The following is a 20040-nucleotide window of genomic DNA, read 5'->3' as shown; positions in this document are numbered from 1 at the left end:
GCAAAAAGCAAACACGTAGTACAGTAGCTGCTGGACTACGTGGGATCTGCCATGAAACTTTTTTTATATATATTTCCGCTGTTAAACAGCGTTAAGAGCACTGTGTGTCTGTTTCGCCCTCGCCCTCCCCCCGCCACGTGACGACGGACGAGGGGCGACAGGTGCAGAAGTGGCCTCTAGGCGCGCGTGCGCTTGCTGTGCTGTGATTGGCCACCGCCGATGTGCAGCTGACCATGATTGGTTATAGGGAAAGGCGCCCTTATTGGTGAGAGCTACACATGCGCACACCGATGAGGACTCGCTCTATATATACAGGAAAGTCAGGGCCATGAATGAAATAGTAAGGAGGACAAGAGTGGAGGAGAAGAAGAGGAGGAGAAGGAGAGACAGCAAGCATTCCTAAGCGTTTCTTTTATTAGTGCAAGTGTAGGGATAAACTTTGTACCAACTCTAGCTTCGCAAAAGACCAAGAGAAAGAAAATGAAGTTCATCATTGGAATCGGAGGGTAAGTTTTAGTGAGGTTATATTTTAATACCTTTTTTTATTATATGTTCAATTTTAATATTGATTCCTAATTTACTTGACTGCTTTCAGAGTGACCAACGGTGGGAAAACCACTTTGACAAAAAGACTTGAGAAGATCCTGCCAAACTGCTGTGTGGTACATCAAGATGACTTTTTCAAGGTATTGAGATTATACTACCTTCAATTTCCCTTTCACTCTTTTGGCACTGCAGTATGAGCTCAGCTTAGTTTTAAAGCCTCATTAAGGTAATGGTACTGTAAATAATGCAAGGATAATATGAGTGATATAGAGTGATTCCACCATTGTGGTGCCATTAGCCTTTAACTTTAGCCTCCATAAACTTTAATTCACAGCTTTGCATAATTTAGAACTAAGATCATTCTAATGTAACCACATTAAAATGAGTTATAGCGTGTTAATAAACAAAACCTCCAACTAGCAACCATGCTAATGGCATGAGAAGGTTCTAATGATATTTTTCAGTTTTAAAATAATTCAGTTACTCTCTAAAATGTAGAGTTTGAAGAAGAATATTAATACGTAGGAATGTGTGTTTCGAAGAAGAAATATTAAGAATGCAAAAAAAACAAGCTTCTTAAATAAATGTAATGATTATTTCTCAAACTGTGAAGGCCAATACAGTTAAAATGCTGTAGATACATTTCTATGAATGGTTTATTATCTGAAATATTCATACAGGAAATGTAAAGTTATTGGGACACACAATGGCACCTCAGTCCTGGTATCACACAGCAGAAATTAAATAGTCTTCTATCATATAAAGCTTATTTTATTGTGTTTGTGGGTGTGTTGTCCATGTTGTCCATGGCATGTGGTTCTTACACTCCTATGCTGGTGTTCTCCTGGACAGCCAACCTCAAAAGAGACATGAAATGAATGTTTAGCTACCTCTGACTGACCTCTGAAGCAACAGGGACTTGGAGGTAGCTGACGTTCGTTTGTGTTTCTTAAATATAATTTCACTAAGTGTATTTTAATGGCCATCCATTTATTGATCCCTTTACTCGGTTACAATAGCCACACCACAGCAGCACAGCCAAACTGGATACTGGTTTCTAAAAGTCCTTTTTTTCATTCCTTACCAGCGTATATCACACTATATCATCAGTGACTCCATTTAATCTACCAGCGAGTTACTGAACCATGGTTTGAAAAATAAGGACATTGTTCAGTTATAACCTGAAGAACTAGTAAATCAGCATCACTCCACTTTTAAGAATCCATTTGGCACCTGTTAAGTGCTTAATTGAGGTTCAATACATCAAACTTGAATCCCTACGGCTGATGACTGAAGAAAACAGCCATATTTAGCCTGAGGGCTTGGCATTATATGTCCAGGTGGGATCAGCACTGCGTGAGTGATCTGCAGCAATGTTTTATTGGTCACTGTTATTGCAGCCCCAAGATCAAATAGAGGTCGGGGAGGACGGCTTTAAACAGTGGGATGGTAAGAGTGGCTTTCGGCTGTAGGAAAAAAACAACAGTAATGTATTACTCATCTTTCCATGACAATTTTGATGTTTATTGCCAATGCAATTTCTTCAATTTTGGACCTAAAACCTAAAAAAAAAAAAAAAAAAAACACAATAAGACCAAAAAAATATACAAAAGGAAAAAGTCAATCATATCTAATATATTGAGGGCCATTATCCTGGTTGGTGAGACATGTTTTTTTTTTCTCTGTTGCCCTTGTGCAGTGATCACAGCTCTGGACATGGAAGCCATGGTGAATACCGTAAAAGGCTGGATTGAGAACCCGGTGAAATTTGCTCGTTCTCATGGTGTGACCCTGTCACCCCTGACTGATGGTTCTGATCCAGAGAGACAAATCCACATACTACTTGTTGAGGGCTTTCTGCTCTATAATTACCAGTAGGTTTGGATTTGTTCACTTATGTTTACCATTATGCATATGATTCTTGGCAAACAGAGTACCCTAGAACTGCTTTAAAACAAAATACGTATTCTTTTCTTGCAGACCTCTGATTGAGATCCTTGACAAGTGCTATTATGTCACCATTCCATATCAGGAGTGCAAAAGGAGGAGAAGGTAAGAATTCACTTGCAGTGTTGGACAGAGAGTTTAAGCCCTAGACTATGTTTTGAACAGGCTTTCTTTATTAAGAATACATGTGAATCCTTTAAGAATAAGGCAACGCCCAGTGACTTTACCAAATGTAAGTGGCTTTGGTGTACATACTAATCTCTCCCTTTTGTCTCCCATAGTACAAGAACTTACACTGTTCCAGACCCTCCTGGTCTGTTTGATGGCCATGTGTGGCCCATGTACTTGAAACACAGGAAAGAGATGGAGGACAACTGCAGAATTATTCGTAAGTGGCTCATTGTTAATTTTGTGAAGAAATCTAAATATTTTATAGGGAAAAGTGTAAGTATTTCAAACAATCTCCTGTAACCAATGTTTGTACTCATAGAATATCTGGACGGCATGAAATCGAAGGAGGACATCTACAACCAGGTTTACGAGGACATCCAGAACTCCTTGTTGAATAGTTAATAGGTAAAGATCTCATTCAATCCAGCATTATTTTGTGAACTTTATAGCATCAGTTCTTTGACTGATTTTTCTCTCCTTTTGTTTTCCAGCGTGTCCGACTCTCCTGAAGATGCCTGTGTATAAAACTGTAAATAGTACTTTAAGTCATAGCACCTTCTGCCATGGAATGGATTATGTAAATATACCAGAAAAAAAATAACTTATTTTGAACCAGTGGCTGAAGCCTGACATTTTATATTGCCTAACTGTATGTTGCTTTTCTTTTGTATATGAAAATGGAGTAGAGCTGAGTATAGCGTGGTGGCTAATGACATTGTCAGATTATTTAATTGTGCTGAAACAAAAGACTTATCCTCATTGAAAGACATTGAAATCAACTCTGTGTTGTGTTTTTATTGTTGAAATGTGCACAAATTGCACAAACACATCATTCAATTCAGTGGTGGGATATAACCTTATACATATATAAGATTATTTATGTTTAAAGAAAAGAAGGCACTGACAAATGAGTAATAGTAAGCTGTGTTGAGGGCTAGTTCACAAAAAACAATAAAATACCTCAGTAAAACTTGATTACTGAAGTCAAGCCTGTCCCATTGCAAATGCTGAGAGGAAAACCCTATTGGAATGTCCTCAACTCTTGCTGATTAGACTAATAGACTACATGCTGATACGTTCTCAAAAAGAATCATCCAAAGGCATTCTTGATAAATGTGGGTCATGCCGTTGCTGAGAGGAATAATGCACAACAAACATGAAACTGAACAACGCATGAAATACGTGAAAAACATGAAGTGCGTTCCCACTGGTACGTCTACAGAACACGCTGTACTATTGTTTACTGCTGAGGCATTGACCTTTCATTTACTTGAGTCAGGTGACTGTGGTTAGCAATCATGTGGAAACAAAGTAACAGTGAAACAAGTTATGACTAATTCACAAGATATAAACACAAGCAATAGGTCAGTCCTTTTACATTAAATAATATTAATAGAACCTTTAAAGTCTAACATCCTTGATGCATTGTACCACTGATCATTTTAAATACAAATAAGTTATTTTAAATAAAACAATGTGTATTTAATACACATCAATAAACCCAATGACTTGTGAAATACCACGCTGAAAACCGTTGCTCTGACTACTTCATGCCACCCGCTTAAGATAAGGGAAAAGGGTCTTATCTTTTAGTGCTTGGTCAGAAGTGCTAGAGTGCCTACTCCCAGGCAGATGGGAGTGGGTGGCAGTGAGATATTTTAAGCCAGCTGCGTCAAGGGAGGCCAGTCAGAATGGGGTCTTGAAATATCTTTGCCCTCTCACACACAGTAACCCACCGACCTTACGCAAACTCCCCCATCATCACCCCTGACCAGGGCCTCAGGGAAAGGTGAACAGCAGACTTATGTCAGCATCATAGTTCAGAATGATGTGCCAGAATGGAAATACCTTTTTACTCGTATCAAACCTTTTACCTAATGTAGATGATATAAATAATACTTTAATGTATATTTGTTGTCTTCAGATAATATAAAGTTTGTTATACAGTTGCTAATACCCAGATTTAATAATAATAATAAAAAAAACACCTAAACAAACTAATTAAAATCACCTAATGGCATTGCTCCTTAGAGCCCTTTTCAGATAGTTCCATATTAGTGCTCTATTTCTACATAGTGGAAGTTGTGGTGTGGACTTTGTGGTTAGTGCTCCTCTGAATCTGTTGAAGGTTCTTGCTATGAGTCAAAGACTTGACACAAACCCTCATAACTGAAATAGATGGACAACAGCAGGAGCGCAAATATGCACAGCTGAAAATGTGAGGGAAAATTTGCTGCATTTGTCACATGACTGCTTCTGTGCGAGTCCCAAAATGGGCCCTGCCCCATTGAAAATTTTTTCAGAGACTAATAATAGTATTGCACAGTGGGCATGTAGAGTCTTGACCGGATTTTAGCAGCAGTAACCTGCTTATGTTTGTGTAATGTGATCAGATATACGCCTGCTTGAGTCTCATCACTGATGTTGATATTCTTCTTGTGTATAATTTTAATTCTGCTACAACCTTGCTTATTACACTGTGACTCCTTCATTTAAAGAGCTGCCAACAGGACAGAAAAGGAACTGCAATCATATGTCTCAGCTAACCCCAAGACATGCTAAACTGCTCAAAGCTAACAGTGGGTTAGCATCATGTTGTGTAGCAGTAAAACTGTGTTCTCTGCAGTGGAGGAGCACTAGTCAACTTATTCAACTTTAGAATGAATTAGAGAGATGTTTGTGATCCAAAACAAATTAAAACATGACCTCACTCATAATTTGTTGCCTGAATTCCATTGAATCCTCACAGAAAAGCTTCAGTATCTGCTATAAAGGCTTCCCAGACGATTAGAGGCTGGTACTACCACAAACGGGGACAGCTACTTATTGATACCCTTTAGAAATGTTGGATAATATTGTGTCCACAAACATGCTATTTAAATATAGGCAGAGTATAGTGTTCCAAACAGAGAAGAGGAAGTCTACGGACATTTCAAGGTATATCAAAACAAATTAAATGTCCTGTTCTGGGACCTGTTTCAGGATTTCCTGTGGAATTTGGGTCACACGTTTATGTTAATTACTTGAGAACACGAGGGAACCTAGTCACGTGCACATGTTGCCCCTCAAAGAGCAAACGCTATCAGAAAATGTGCCAATCCCTGATATTTATGGTAATAACGTGACACTCTTATAGCTCTGCCCATGTGCTATCATGGGACACCATACCTACTCATAATATTTTTAGTAAGTATGCTGAGCTACAAATTATTTATTCTTCCATTCATTATCTGTAACCACTTTATCACAGTGGGTCACAGCCTACTTGAAATCACTGGGCGCAAAGCAGGACAGGGCACCAGTCCATCACAGTGGAATCACACACTTACCCAGATATTCAAACTTGTGGGCAATTTTGCATAGCCAATCAACCTACCAACATGTGCTGTTGAGCTGAGGAAAGAAAAGCATTTAGAAACCAAGAGAACACACCAAACTCCTCTCTGTGATGTCCTGTTAGTGCCCTACGCAAGTTTGTGCCCTAAAGGCAGCACGTTGACATGAAGGTAACTGAACACAAATCACATCACCATAATTCCCAATTTTTGGAGATATTAGTGAAAAATCCATGATTATTTCAAGTCCAAAAATAATATGCAAATATAAATTAAATTAGCTGGGTTTGTGAGGTCACTTGTTTTGTCTTTTTCTTTGGAAAAGTGCTGCTGACTGTTATGGGGAAATGAGTATAGGAAATGTAAGGTGGTGAAGGATCAACATTGCCTTCAAATATCAACCAAACTGAGTATTTAAGACGTTTCAGACACCAGTCATCGAGATCTTGCAAATGTGTGGCAGCGATTAATTTATTAATCACTTTCTTAACTGAAAAGCTCTGATGTAAAAGTACTTGTCCTCTAGAACGCTTTCACATATCATAAAGCTCAGGTCGTATTTCACTGAGAAGCCGAAAAGTGAAATGTTACGGTTTGCTTTCATGAAGACTTTAAAACGTAATGGAAACGTTTAAACGCATTATTTCTTTCCCACCCGTATTCCGGTAAGCCCCACCTCCTGCGTGTCAATTGGTCCATATTTGAACTGCTTATGAGCAGCCAATCATAGTCCTCGAAGTTGAGCGTTTGCGCCAATCCAGATACATATTTCTCCGAGAGCTCAGGTCCTACTGTACAATCCAAGCGATCCTTGTCTGAATACGGGTGTGAAAAGAAGTCACGGCATTACCGCTATTGAAAGCTCTTCTTTCGAGGAAGAATCCAGCTTTATCTCTCACCTGACATCAAAGTTGAGCACCAGCCCCTTTAGGTCGCTACCATTTAGATGGAAACTCCTTGAAGGATAGTGTTTCTCTTTCTCTCTACGTGGCTTCAGGTGTAAAAACAAAAAAGAGGGTAGGTATATTCCACTTTTGGGATTTCTTGAGCTCAAACCAATAAAGACCATCTTCGTTTAAATCGCAAAGCCCAGAGCCTCTCTGGATTCATACCTAGATTCATAAAATGAAATAATTCCAAAGTGTAGAAAAACGTTAGCTCGACGTCGAGAGGGGAACAATTGTTTAAACAGTTTTTATTTAACATTAGAGTAAAGTGGTTTTAGGAGCATGGACCGACAAGGTCAAGACATTGTGATCATTTATTTTTGTCTCCAACATCTTGTTACAGTCCTTTTTTTATGACATTTTATGAATACAAACGTTGAGGCAGCTAACCCCTTTGTCTGTGATTTGCTTTTACTCTTATATTCACAATCAAACACTCAATAGAATGTGTTATACTTACTGGCGTCTAAACTGTATGTTAAAGTCCTGGTGAAGGTGTCTTGAGCCAAACGTTTCCCACGGACTGGGAGCTCTTATACAGCCGAGAGGAGGAGGCGCTCTCTGGTTTATTCTGGGAAACTATCAGTTTCCAGCTTCATTTTACAGCCCCGTATGCTTACTCTGCTCTTGCCCTATTTGGCTTGTAAGTCTAACCAGGTCATTTCCCCCTGTACATCCCCCTCACGGTGGTATTCCTGACATATAAGGACACCCGAGGCATTTAAAAAGCCCATGTGACACACTGTGCGTCCTGGACATTTTGAGGTCAGTCACACCGGGAGTTTGCTTTAAAATAAAAGCTATAGAAGACTTTATAAAAGACATATTCAAGTACACCTAGAAGGCTGTTATGTCCAACCTTACCCCAAAGGAATAAGTATACATCAACAAATGTATCAAATCACATTAGATTATGAATTAAATACCTTTTTAGTCGCTGGTTTACGCTCTATAGGGTGGTTCCAGGCTTTGGAGCATCAAAATTCCCAGTAAACATTTAGCCGTTGATTCAACGTTGAAATAACGCAATGACTGTCGTCTAATTAACGTTCTCTTAAGGTTGAAAATGAAAGTTGAAAAGCCAAACACGTCCAAACACAGACATTGAAAAGACGACTATTAGACGTATTTTGGAAGTCCTTTGACGTTATCGATTGGTCACCACTTAACTAACTTATTAAGATGGATTTTGGACGTCCATTGACGTTTAAAATATGTCCTTGACGGACATACTACTTTTAGACCTATTTTGAACGTTCCTTGTTTACTGGGTTAGCTTTAGTGTTTTTATAAATAAATGCCCATGTATATAATTCATTCATTCATTCATTCATTCATTCATCCATCCATCCATCCATTATCTGTAAGCGCTTATCCAGTTCAGGCTCACGTTGGGTACAGACCCTACCTGGAATCATTGGGCGCAAGGCGGGAATACACCCTGAAGGGGGCGCCAGTCCTTCACAGGGCAACACATTCACTCACACACTCACACCTACAGACACTTTTTAAGTCGCCAATCCACCTACCAACGTGTGTTTTTGGACTGTGGGTGGAAACCGGAGCACCTGGAGGAAATCCACGCAGACACAGAGAGAACACACCACACTCCTCACAGACAGTCACCCGGAGGAAACCCATGCAAACACAGAGAGAACACACCACACTCCTCACAGACAGTGACCTGGAGCGGGAATCGAACCCGCAAACATTTTTTATCATTTTATATTTATAAAAACATTTTATCATTAATAATTTCATAATTTATTTCCACATACATTTCTTTCTGTATTTCCACATTTCTGTATGAATTATCACTGTGTTTATTTATTAATTGTGGGACCCAAACCTCACTCTAAAGCAGGACTGGTCAGATCGGCAAACCAGTAAATGGCCCAGTGGCTCATTATTGAGTTGTGAGCGTTGAAAGAGTTGTTAATGGCATCTGATCAAATAAATTAATAATTTAAAATCAATACCTAATTTCATCGCTGTTTTATGGGTGCAATACATTCTTTACAGAACTGTTCCAACATCTAGTGTAAAACTTCCCAGAAGAGTGGCTCCAGGAGCTTCCCTGAAAACTTACTGCTGCAAAGAGAGTTCTCAGTACGCGAAGTGCTCAATAACTTGCCTTACAGCGCCATCTTGTGGGCGAGAGTGTAGCTGCATTATTTCATTTTTGTACCTGCAATATACAGGAGGTCATCGGGTTACGTCAGTCCCGAGTTACGATGTTTTGTGGTTACGACACATCTCCCGTTTACTGTATAAAGCCTTGTTTCGACGTAAGTGGTTTTGCGTCGTAAACGTCGTAACGTGAACATCGTGTGTGGTGTGCGCGGCGGAAGAATACACGGTTACGCGGCTCGGGACCGAGGAGGATAGGTGTTAGGATAGGATAAGTGCTTACAGTATGTTATTTACGTACAGTATGTACGTATGTTCCGACTTACACCGAAAATCGGTTTTCGACGCGACGTAGGAACGGATCAACGTCATAAGTCGAGGACCCCCTGTAGTTCAAATCTGAAATATTGCACAATTTTCTAGGCAAGGCAAGTTTATTTATAGAGCATCTTTCGTACACAATGGCAATTCCGTGTGCTTTACAGAGTAATACAGAATATTTACAGAAGAAGAATTTATAATGTAAAAGATAGTAAAAACACTTTAAAAGCTACTAAGATGGAGCGTGATAAGTCTCAGGCAGGGTGTCAAGTACTCTCCCAGTACTAAAACAATATGTGTGCTAAGCACCGTTAAACTCGCTGTGTACACGAAACTTCTGCTCATGGCAATAGACGAGGCTTCTTCTAATCTATAATTTTTACTGATATTTAAGCCATCGTTTTTATTTGTTTTAAAAGTTTTCTTTTTTTTTTGGTTTTCATATGTTTAAGTGCAACACTGCCTCAACATTATGGAGATGAAGCACATTTCAGTTCAGAAAGTTACATAAATGTTACACATAACAGCATTAAAATAAATTAACAAATAACTACATTTTATAATTTAATTAATTTAATAATTTAACCTAATTTATTATTGAAATTTATTACGATTAATATGATATGATCTTGAATAAAATCATGGATCATGGATTCAGGTTTCAGTTTTATTTTATGTGTGTGGAGATGTCAGTTGAAATAACTGCAATATTACCGTATATTCCCTGTCAGTAGACTGGCTGTGTTCCAGTTTGTCTGTATGTGAACTTTATTATGGTGCACTAACCGTTTATACTATAACTTTCATTCAAACTACAAAATTCTAGCTATGTGTGGCACAGTTGTGCTGAAGGTAGTGTCACTGCCCGTCAGCACCAGGGTCCTAGAGGTCACTGTCTGTGAATGGTGTGGGGTGTGCTCCCTGTGTCTGTGTGGGTTTCCTCTGGGTGCTCTGGTTTCCTCCCACAATATAAAACCATAGCTGTGAGCATTTGAGTGACTGGGTGTGTGAGTGACTGGGTGAGTGTGTGAGTGACTGGGTGTGTGAGTGACTGAGTGAGTGTGTGAAATTGTCTACAGCTGTGAGCGTTTGAGTGACTGGGTGAGTGTGTGAGTGACTGAGTGAGTGTGTGAAATTGTCTACAGCTGTGAGCGTTTGAGTGACTGGGTGTGTGAGTGACTGAGTGAGTGTGTGAAATTGTCTACAGCTGTGAGCGTTTGAGTGACTGGGTGAGTGTGTGAGTGACTGAGTGAGTGTGTGAAATTGTCTACAGCTGTGAGCACATGAATGACTGGATGAGTGTGTGAGTGATTGAGTGAGTGTGTGAAATTGTCTGCAGCTATGAGCACATGAATGACTGAATGAGTGTTTGAGTGATTGAGTGAGTGTGTGAAATTGTCTGCAGCTGTGAGCACATGAATGACTGGATGAGTGTGTGAAATTATCTATAGCTTTGTGAGCATGTGAGTGACTGGGTGAGTGTGTGAGTGATTGAGTGACTGGGTGAGTGACTGGGTGAGTGTGTGAAATTGTCTACAGCTGTGAGCGTGTGACTGACTGGGTAAGTGTGTGAGTGACTGAGTGAGTGTGTGAAATTGTCTACAGCTGTGAGCGTGTGAGTGACTGGCTGAGTGTGTGAGTGACTGAGTGAGTGTGTGAAATTGTCTACAGCTGTGAGCGTGTGAGTGACTGGCTGAGTGTGTGAGTGACTGAGTGAGTGTGTGAAATTGTCTACAGCTGTGAGCGTGTGAGTGACTGGGTGAGTGTGTGAGTGACTGAGTGAGTGTGTGAAATTGTCTGCAGCTATGAGCACGTGAATGACTGGATGAGTGTTTGAGTGATTGAGTGAGTGTGTGAAATTGTCTGCAGCTGTGAGCACGTGAATGACTGGATGAGTGTGTGAAATTATCTATAGCTTTGTGAGCATGTGAGTGACTGGGTGAGTGTGTGAGTGATTGAGTGAGTGTGTGAGTGATTGAGTGAGTGTGTGAAATTGTCTACAGCTGTGAGCATGTGACTGGGTGAGTGTGTGAGTGACTGAGTGAGTGTGTGAAATTGTCTACAGCTGTGAGCGTGTGACTGACTGGGTAAGTGTGTGAGTGACTGAGTGAGTGTGTGAAATTGTCTGCAGCTGTGAGCACGTGAATGACTGGATGAATGTGTGAAATTATCTATAGCTTTGTAAGCGTGTGAATGACTGGGTGAGTGTGTGAGTGACTGGGTGAGTGCGTGAGTGACTGAGTGACACTGACACTGTTGGCTTAGTGGACTCTTCAGTTCAGCAGTGACACCAAGAGCTTTAAAAACTCAAGCAGCACTGCTGTGTCTGATCCACTCGCACCAGCACAACACACACTAACACACCACCACCACATCAGTGTCACTGCAGATCTGATAATGATCAACCTTTCTGACCCAACCTGTTCCATGATGGCCCTTTACATAGTATAGTTTCTACAGTGCAAAGCCTGAAGTAGCAACAACAGAGGCTCTAGTCTTTTTGGGGGATTCTGGGTGTTAAAGAACAGAGTAAAGGGGGTAAATAAACTCTGCAAAACAACACACTGTAAGTGCTCCTGTGTGGTCAGTGGCGCTGAGAGAATGGACAGTGAAGGTAGAAACAAGAAGATGGTCATAATGTTATGGCTGGTGGATGTATATAACAACTGCATTCAACTGAAACCCCAGTGTCCTGAGTTCTACGGAGGCTCTGAAGAGTGCGTAAAGTTTGAGGGAGGAGGGGTTTTGCGCCAGCGTTGTAGCCAGTGTGTATGTGCAGTGCGTGCGCGCGGAAACTCTCGGTTTTGATAAACGACCCCCAGCTCCCCGCCCGCCTTTTTCTTCCTCCTCCTTCTCTCTCCTTCACTTTCTGTCAACTTCCAGAGAAGAAACCGAGCTCCTGAGCGCAGCACATGTCCTCCAGTATCCGCGGCTCTGAGTTACAGACAAACCCCCTCTGTTTCATCAGCTTTACTGTTGTGTTTTTATTCTCGTGGAAATGGCGAATCTCTCCGCGCTGCTGCTCCTCTGTGCGCTCCACGGTCTCATGCGCTCTGTGACCGGTCAGCGTCGCGGAGGTCGCTGGACGCAGCGTATTCAGTGGCAGAATAACGGCCAGCTGCACAGTTTACTGAGCACGGGCTCCGAGTACCACGCGCCCTTGCGCGCGCGCACCGAGACCCAGGTGCACCTGAGCAGCCATGTTTCATCTGGCTCCGGTTCTGCCCGGCGAGTTCTGGTGAATGCCGGTGCGCCGGGCGCGCGCCGGACGAACGTCACAAACATCGGTATCACGGCAGATTCTGCGGGAAGAGGGAGCGCGAGCCAGAGCGCACTCCGCGTTGAGGACGACGCCGGGAGACAGCGGCTTCTCGCAATAACCGACGATGCCCCGAGACCGGAAGAAACGGTCGATGGCATGCTGAGCGACGACCCGCGCAACCCGAGAAAGACGCACAGAAACACGGTGCTCTACAACGCCTATCCCGCGCCCTCGCTGCCACGAGGAGTCCCGCGCTCCCGTCGCCCGCCTCCTGCCACCGGTTACGGCACCAGATACTTCCACCAGGGTGAGCGCTGGGAACCGCGCGCTCTCAACCGTCAGATAGCCTACGGTTCTCTTAAGCGCGCGTGCACTGACGTGTCCCCGTGTCCCTGTCTCCGCAGGTCTACCAGATCTCGTGCCGGACCCGTACTCCATTCAGGCAGGATCGTACGTGCAGCGCATGCAGATGTATGCGCTCCGCTGCGCAGCGGAGGAGAATTGCCTCGCGCGGTAAGGAGTCATAAGTCACTGATAACGCAGCACATAAGGAATGTTATAACGAAGCTCAATACACTCACACTCAGTCCTTACACACTAATAACACACTCACTATAGTCGTTACACATTCATAACACTTTCACTATAGTCCTTGCACACTTTTAATACAGTCACTGTAGTCCTTACACGGTCATAATAACGCATTCACTGTAGTCCTTATACATTTTTAACACGTCATTACACATTCACTATTGTCCTTAAACACTTGTAATACAGTCACTATAGTCCTTACACACTATTAACACATTCATTATAGTCATTACACATTCATAATGATCATACTATATTCTTTACAAGCATAATGCATACCCTATAGCACTTAAACACACTCAAAACCCACTCATTATTGTCAGTACACACTCATAACACTCACAATAGTCTTGCACAATTTTAAAACAGTCACTGTAGTTTGTACATGGTCATAATAACACACTCACTATAGTGCTTTAACACATTCACTATAGTCATTGCACATTAAGAATGAATTTGTTATATTACCATTCATGACACATTCACTACAGTTCTTTCACATTTGTAATACTTTCACTATTCCTTACACACTCAAAACACACTCACTGATGTCAGTACACACTCATAACACACCCACTATAGTCTTGCACAATTGTAAAACAGTCACTGTAGTCCATACATGGTCATAATAACACAATCACTAGTGCTTTAACACATTCACTATAGTCATTGCACATTAAGAATGAATTTGGTATATTACCATTCATGACACATTCACTATAGTCCTTTCACACTTGTAATACATTCACTATTCCTAACACACTCAAAACACACTCACTAATGTCAGTACACACTCATAACACACTCACTATAGTCGTGCACAATTGTAAAACAGTCACTGTAGTCCGTACATGGTCATAGTAACACACTAAATATAGTGCTTTAACACATTCACTACAGTCATTACATATTCATAATGAATTTGGTGTATTACCATTCATGACACATTCACTATAGTTCTTTCAAACTTGTAATACATTCACTAGTCCTTACACACTCATAATGCACTCACTATTGTTAGTACACACTCATAACACATTCACTACAGTCATTAAGCACAACTAATGCACTCACTATAGTCATTACACATTCATAACAAAATCACTATAGTTATTACACACATCTAATGCACTCACTATAGTCATTACACATAACACATTCATTATAATCCTTACACACTTATATACTGCGTAACAAACTTAATATAGTCCTTCATAGTTATAATACATTTACTATAGTCCTTTCACACTCATAACATTCACTATAACACAATGCTTATGTGAGTAACAGAGAACAATTGGCTAAAATCCACCGTCTTAGACTGTATCTCTCCATCTCTTTCATCCCTCTATCCATCTATCCATCCGTTCTTTAGTGGTGTTGTGTGTTCTTTCTAAGGTCAGCATATAGACCTACAGTAAGGGACATTGACTACAGGGTTCTCCTGCGCTTCCCACAGAAGGTCAGAAACCTCGGAACCTCCGACTTCCTGCCCATCAAGCCCAGACACCAGTGGGACTGGCACAGCTGCCATCAGTGAGTATTCAACTGCAACAAGTGCTGCTTCCCCCGACTGTAACAAAGCTCTCTTCCTCACAGAGAGTGAGCCCTATATCCCCATTTAACAGCCACACTGTCCCAGGAGCGTGTGGACACTCCTTCTTGTTTGGCTACGACTTTATGGTGCAGCCACAGCACACACAGCTGTGATGCCCCAGCCATCCATAGCTTCATTCTCTCAGGGAGAAAAGGCCCTCCTTCGTCCTCCCCCATTACTCATCACAATGGAGTTTGTCAGCTGACAGAATTGACACTTAGTAGTGTTCCCCTCCAAATGTGTTGAGGTGTCACATGACATTATGTTTGCAGAAGTAAAAAAAAAGAGGCGGTGTTTCACATCTTAGAGGAGGCAAGTGTTAGCAGTGATTTAATGCAGTGAATCTCTCTCTCTCTCTCTCTCTCTCTCTCTCTCTCTCTCTCTCTCTCTCATTCCACAGACATTACCACAGCATGGATGCCTTCAGTAATTATGACCTGTTGGACGCAACTAGTGGACAAAAGGTAGCAGAGGGTCATAAGGCCAGTTTCTGTCTAGAGGACACCGGCTGTGACCCAGGATTCCGCCGCCGCTATGCTTGCACTGCACACACACAGGTACACACACACACAAACACAAAGAGAGGGGGGGGGAGTGAGAGAGAGAGAGAGAGAGAGAGAGAGAGAGAGAGAGAGAGAGAGACAAAATCAATAAACACTGCTTTACACTACAGTGCGATTGTTGTAGCAGGCAAAAAAAGTTTTAAAACCTACTTAAAGGTGCAGTATGTGATTTCCTTTCACTTTAATTGTTGAAAAAAAATGTCACTGTACAACATGAAAAACATGATTAGAAAGACGGAGGTATTTCAGCAACTGTATCAGAACCTGCCTTCTGTGCATGAGAAAACCTGTTGGTAAATACGGCACTCTGGTTTGTTGTTATAGTTCACCTGCTTGGCCACTGGAGGTCGCCATTATTAATGCATTAGTTCATTGTTGAGAATTGGGGCAGTGTGACCTCTTGTGACTAGTTGGTGAACTACAATAACACAGCCAGGCACTCTTGTGAAATTAGCTAGCGCATCTTTAACTTTGTTTAAAACAGTAATATTAGGAAACATAACATCACAAGGCAGTTAACGTATTTCAGCAAAAAAAAAAAAAAAAAAAATGGATGGTACTTTTACTGTATGTGTATTTATTGTATATTGCACATCATTATGTGTAATATTTTTAGAGGCAGAAGCACATTTACTGATCAGGACAGTCTGATTAATATGAATGCAGAGTCATACATCGTCACAAGTCCAACTGCATGTGCAGATTCATGATACTGACTGAGGATCTTTTGACTGTAGGGGTTGAGCCCTGGTTGCCATGACACCTACGCTGCCAACATCGACTGCCAGTGGATCGACATCACTGATGTCCTTCCGGGCAACTACATACTTAAGGTGAGAAAAAAGCAATTCCTTTCCAGTTGCGGCACATACAGCACATTTCCAAACCTGTGGGCTCCTGGTCGTCCAGTATTACTTCTGCAATTAAGGATATTAATAGGGAGTTAACCCCAATTGCTGCCATAACAGCTTCCACACTTCTAGGAAGGCTTCACAGTAGATATTAGAACATATCAGTAAGGGTTTGAGGTCATTCAGCCAAAGGAGCCTCACAAATGCAACTCCAACTCATCCCAGAAGTATTGGATGGAGCTATAGTGAACCTACTTCCACTGATCCACAGAGCAAGGAGGTTTATTCTATTCAGCACTTGGCATTGAGCATGGTGACCCCCAACTGCTCCCCGCGCGACATGGCTAGGGCTGCCCACCACTCTGGCCATGTGTGTTCACTGCCCCTAGTGGTCAGTAGTGCGTGTAAATGTGTGTTTCACTGCACAGACTGGGTTAAATGCAGAGAACAAATTCCTCCAACTTCCTGTGTGCAAACACAGTGGCCAATGAAGCGATTCTAATTCTCTGGGGCGTCTGTTTCCATCTTATACTTTTCATTCACTCTTCTCTACGGCGTATAACCTCCGTGTGTGTAAGTGTAGCAGTGACGTGAACAGCTCATTAAGAGCCAGTCATTTTAATGTACATTTGATGATTGTTTCCTTTTGGCGCATTTGTAGGTTTCAGTTAATCCAGATTTCCTGGTTCCTGAGTCAGATTTCTCCAACAATGTGGTACGCTGTGAGATCTACTACAGTGGTCATCACGTCCAGACCAGAAACTGCAGGATAACCAGGTGAGGACAGTGTTTTAATTGAACAAGAAAATTCTAATGTTGTATTAGTGTTGAGACAAATATCTAACGCTTTTGCTCCACAGGCAACTAATATTCTGTACCTCTTATATGTCTTAATAAGCTTAGTACCACACTGTAACCACATGCTATACACTTACATTAGTTACGGTACTGCTCAAAAGTCAAAGACCACCATTCAGTCTATTTTCAGTCACAAATGTCATTACGTACAAGTGGTTGTCCTTGAATTGAATTGGAAATGCAATGTATTTTAAAGATTAAATTTTCTTCTTTCAACAGGAACTGAGGGGAACTGGAAGACATGAACATGTTTGTTCTTCTTTGTATCAGTTTTTGGATTCAAAGCACAGTGTGTACATTCTTACATCCCCAGCTCTAAAATATTTTCAACACAAAACTTGAAATAATTTCTCTGGATGTTGGAATGTTGGAAAGATGTGTTGTAGTAAATGTACTGTAATTTTTCTTGAGATGAATTGGATTTCCTGCCCTTGTACAAGCAGCGAAAGCTTGTTAAAATGACGGCGGCAAAGTGTGTGTTTCACTGGCTTTGTTTGTATGTATTTTTTTGTTTGTTTTTTTTGTTTAATGTTGGAATGGAATAATGATCACACTTTTATAGTACATTTACCTTAATTTAAGACTTAAAACTGCATTTTAATGTCACAAGTATGTTTTATATGTGTATATCCAGTTGCTTATTGATGTATTTTTATTTATTATCCAGTATAGGAGAAAGCAAAGACGTGTACTTTTACAAACTTCAGCTCCAAAAGAGCTGGGATGGTGCTGAGAGAGTGTGAAATGCCAGTAGAAACTGAAAATATAAAGCATGTATTTATTGTCATATTATCAATTTATTGGAGATAAATCTCTGGAATTAGCATATTACAAAAAATGACAAACTTTCTACTTAATAAAAGCTATGAAGAATGTACTCATCTGTGCTTTCAGTTTTTATCAGCATTTCACAAACTGTCCAAATAGTTCTGGAATGTTTGGATGGCGAACTGACCAAAGTGTAGTCTAATTTTCTGGAGCGGTGCTTTTGTGACATTCCAGTGAAGACCACTAGCTGCTGTCCGACCAAACAAAGCATTACGTATGAAATATTTCGTTTCCTCTTCTTTTGTCCCAGTGTAAAAATGCAGAAACTGTCCATAAAGCCCATCTGAACCCACGCGCACCGTCCCAACTGCTTCCTTTGAGTCGTGCCATGATTACAGAGACGTTCCATGACTGAGACTGTTTGGCCTGATACACAATAAACACCACATGGAAAGAATGCAAGGCTGAATATGAACTGTGTTTCTTCCTTAAGCTACTGGCATTAAATCACAAAGCCACTCAATACAAAAGTCTCTGTTTTGTCTGTTTGAATGAACGATCAAGTTAAACTTGGCTCTGGAGATACAGAATTCCATTGATCATCAGTGCTGTGTGTGTGCAGTCTGTACAAGCCCTGCTAGTGATCAGACTGAGTCTGACCACAGACATTAGATCAGACCTGGCCTAAGGACAGTGTAATTAAAATGAAATCAGGTAAAGCTTTTCCAGAAACAAGTGAGAGTTGAAACTATCCCCTTCAGAACAGCACTCAACGCTTTCACTATTGAGAAAGAAGAGAACAACATCACATTATGGGCCTGAAAGGACGTGTAGGCGGCAGGGAGCTGTTACTGAGAAAAGGATGCAGATGAAAAGACATAAAAACACCTCCCAAAGTGGACTTCGCATTTGTTAACAGTGAGTGAGAGAGGGAAGGAAGGAGTGGGGAATGAGTACATTAGGGAGAGAGAGAGAGAGAGAGAGGGAATGAGGAAGTGAGTGAATGATTGAGGGAGGGAGAGAGGGACCGAGGAAGTGAGTGATGGAGGTGGAGGGAGGAAGAGAGGGAGATATGGAGGTAATTGGTGAATGAGTGAGTGATTGAGGGAGGGAGAGAGGGAATGAGGGAATCAATAAGGGAGTGAGGTAGTGAGTAGCTGAGTAAGTGAGTGAGTGAGTGAGTGAGTGAGGAAGGGAAGAAAGTGGGGAATGAGTGAAAAAGGGAGGGAAGAAGGAACTGAATGAGACATTGAAGGAGGGAGGAAGTAAGTGATGGAGGTAATTGGAGAATGAGTGAGTGAGGGAGAAAATAAAGAGTTGAGAGGATGAAAGGAAGAAGGGAGAAATGAGTGAGTGAGTGAGGGAAGCAATTGGGGAGCGAGTCGTTGAGTTAGTGAGTGAATGGGTGCGAGAGAGAGTGAGTGAGGAAGTGAAGGAAGGGAAGAAAGTGGGGAATGGGTGAATCAGGGATTGAGAGAGAGGGAGGGAAGGAGGAACTGAATGAGTGAGTGAGTGAGTAAAGGAAGGAAATGAGAGAGTGAATGAGTAAGGAAGGGAAACATATAATGCTAATCATACTGTATAATGATGTATAAACCTGGGTCAGACAGCCAATGGTGAAGAATCTGAGGGATCCCTGGGTAGCGTATTGTACAAGGCCTCGATAAACTCTTTCCTTCTGAGATCATTTGGATTGGACGATGGAGAATATTTCTTTTGTTCTGACACTGGAACAATGTTAGAGAAATGTGTGTGTGTTGAACGTGGTTTGACTGCTAGCTCCAATGAAACCACAGTGCGGTGTTTACTACATTTGAAGTCTTTAATGGCTTTCTAATTGGTTCCTATGCTGGAAGATGCCAATATTTTTGCTAGTTTCTCTCCAGCAGGGTGACGGATAAAGAACAAGTGTTTCCTGTTTTCCGGCTCCAGTTCTGGTTGAGCGCACATTCCTCTGGTTTCTATGTTGGGTCGAGAAAAACCCAACTGAATGGAGGCTTTAATATTCAGCACATACCTATTTTTATGGTCCACAATAAAATACAAGTCTCCTGAGCACACCGTCCCATCACACAGCACCCAGCTTCACTCAGTCCAAGTCAACAGCCCCATGAATGAGAGAATCAAGAATCCGTCAAGCTGAGTCACATATC

The 20040-nt window shown here is 41.5% G+C and overlaps 2 protein-coding genes across 3 annotated transcripts; both read left to right on the top strand.

The window, feature by feature from the left end:
• The first annotated feature begins 349 nt into the window (after positions 1–349).
• LOC136678087 (nicotinamide riboside kinase 2-like) lies at positions 350–3500 on the top strand. 2 transcript variants are annotated; one of them, XM_066655917.1, is made up of 8 exons: positions 350–506; positions 596–686; positions 1947–1995; positions 2246–2420; positions 2527–2598; positions 2775–2881; positions 2984–3069; positions 3156–3500. In XM_066655917.1, the coding sequence occupies exons 1-7, from the start codon at positions 481–483 to the stop codon at positions 3064–3066; spliced, it is 603 nt and encodes a 200-aa protein (XP_066512014.1). In that variant the 5' UTR covers positions 350–480; the 3' UTR covers positions 3067–3069; positions 3156–3500. The 2 variants fall into 2 exon arrangements, with proteins under 2 accessions (XP_066512014.1, XP_066512015.1); XM_066655918.1 differs by lacking the exon at positions 1947–1995 and having other exon boundaries at positions 458–506; positions 3156–3461.
• Positions 3501–12395: 8895 nt separating this feature from the next.
• Positions 12396–18291, top strand: LOC136679224 (protein-lysine 6-oxidase-like). Its single transcript, XM_066657627.1, has 7 exons — positions 12396–12966; positions 13064–13172; positions 14649–14786; positions 15248–15404; positions 16148–16243; positions 16923–17038; positions 17339–18291. Exons 1-7 carry the CDS (start codon positions 12396–12398, stop codon positions 17343–17345), a joined length of 1194 nt encoding a protein of 397 aa, XP_066513724.1. The 3' UTR covers positions 17346–18291.
• Positions 18292–20040: the final 1749 nt, after the last annotated feature.

This window comes from Hoplias malabaricus, chromosome Y, assembly GCF_029633855.1.
Source record: "Hoplias malabaricus isolate fHopMal1 chromosome Y, fHopMal1.hap1, whole genome shotgun sequence".
NCBI lineage: Eukaryota > Metazoa > Chordata > Actinopteri > Characiformes > Erythrinidae > Hoplias > Hoplias malabaricus.
This window is presented reverse-complemented; position numbering and strand designations above follow the sequence as displayed.

Bases quoted from the DNA above. Each gene is read 5' to 3' on its own strand.
- LOC136678087 (XM_066655917.1), top strand. From the start codon at position 481: ATGAAGTTCATCATTGGAATCGGAGG. The intron at 687-1,946 runs GTATTGAGATTA...CTGTTATTGCAG, and splicing joins ATCAAGATGACTTTTTCAAG to CCCCAAGATCAAATAGAGGT. The intron at 2,599-2,774 runs GTAAGAATTCAC...TGTCTCCCATAG, and splicing joins GAGTGCAAAAGGAGGAGAAG to TACAAGAACTTACACTGTTC.
- LOC136679224 (XM_066657627.1), top strand. From the start codon at position 12,396: ATGGCGAATCTCTCCGCGCTGCTGCTCCTCTGTGCGCTCCACGGTCTC. The intron at 14,787-15,247 runs GTGAGTATTCAA...CTCATTCCACAG, and splicing joins GACTGGCACAGCTGCCATCA to ACATTACCACAGCATGGATG. The intron at 15,405-16,147 runs GTACACACACAC...TTTTGACTGTAG, and splicing joins CTTGCACTGCACACACACAG to GGGTTGAGCCCTGGTTGCCA.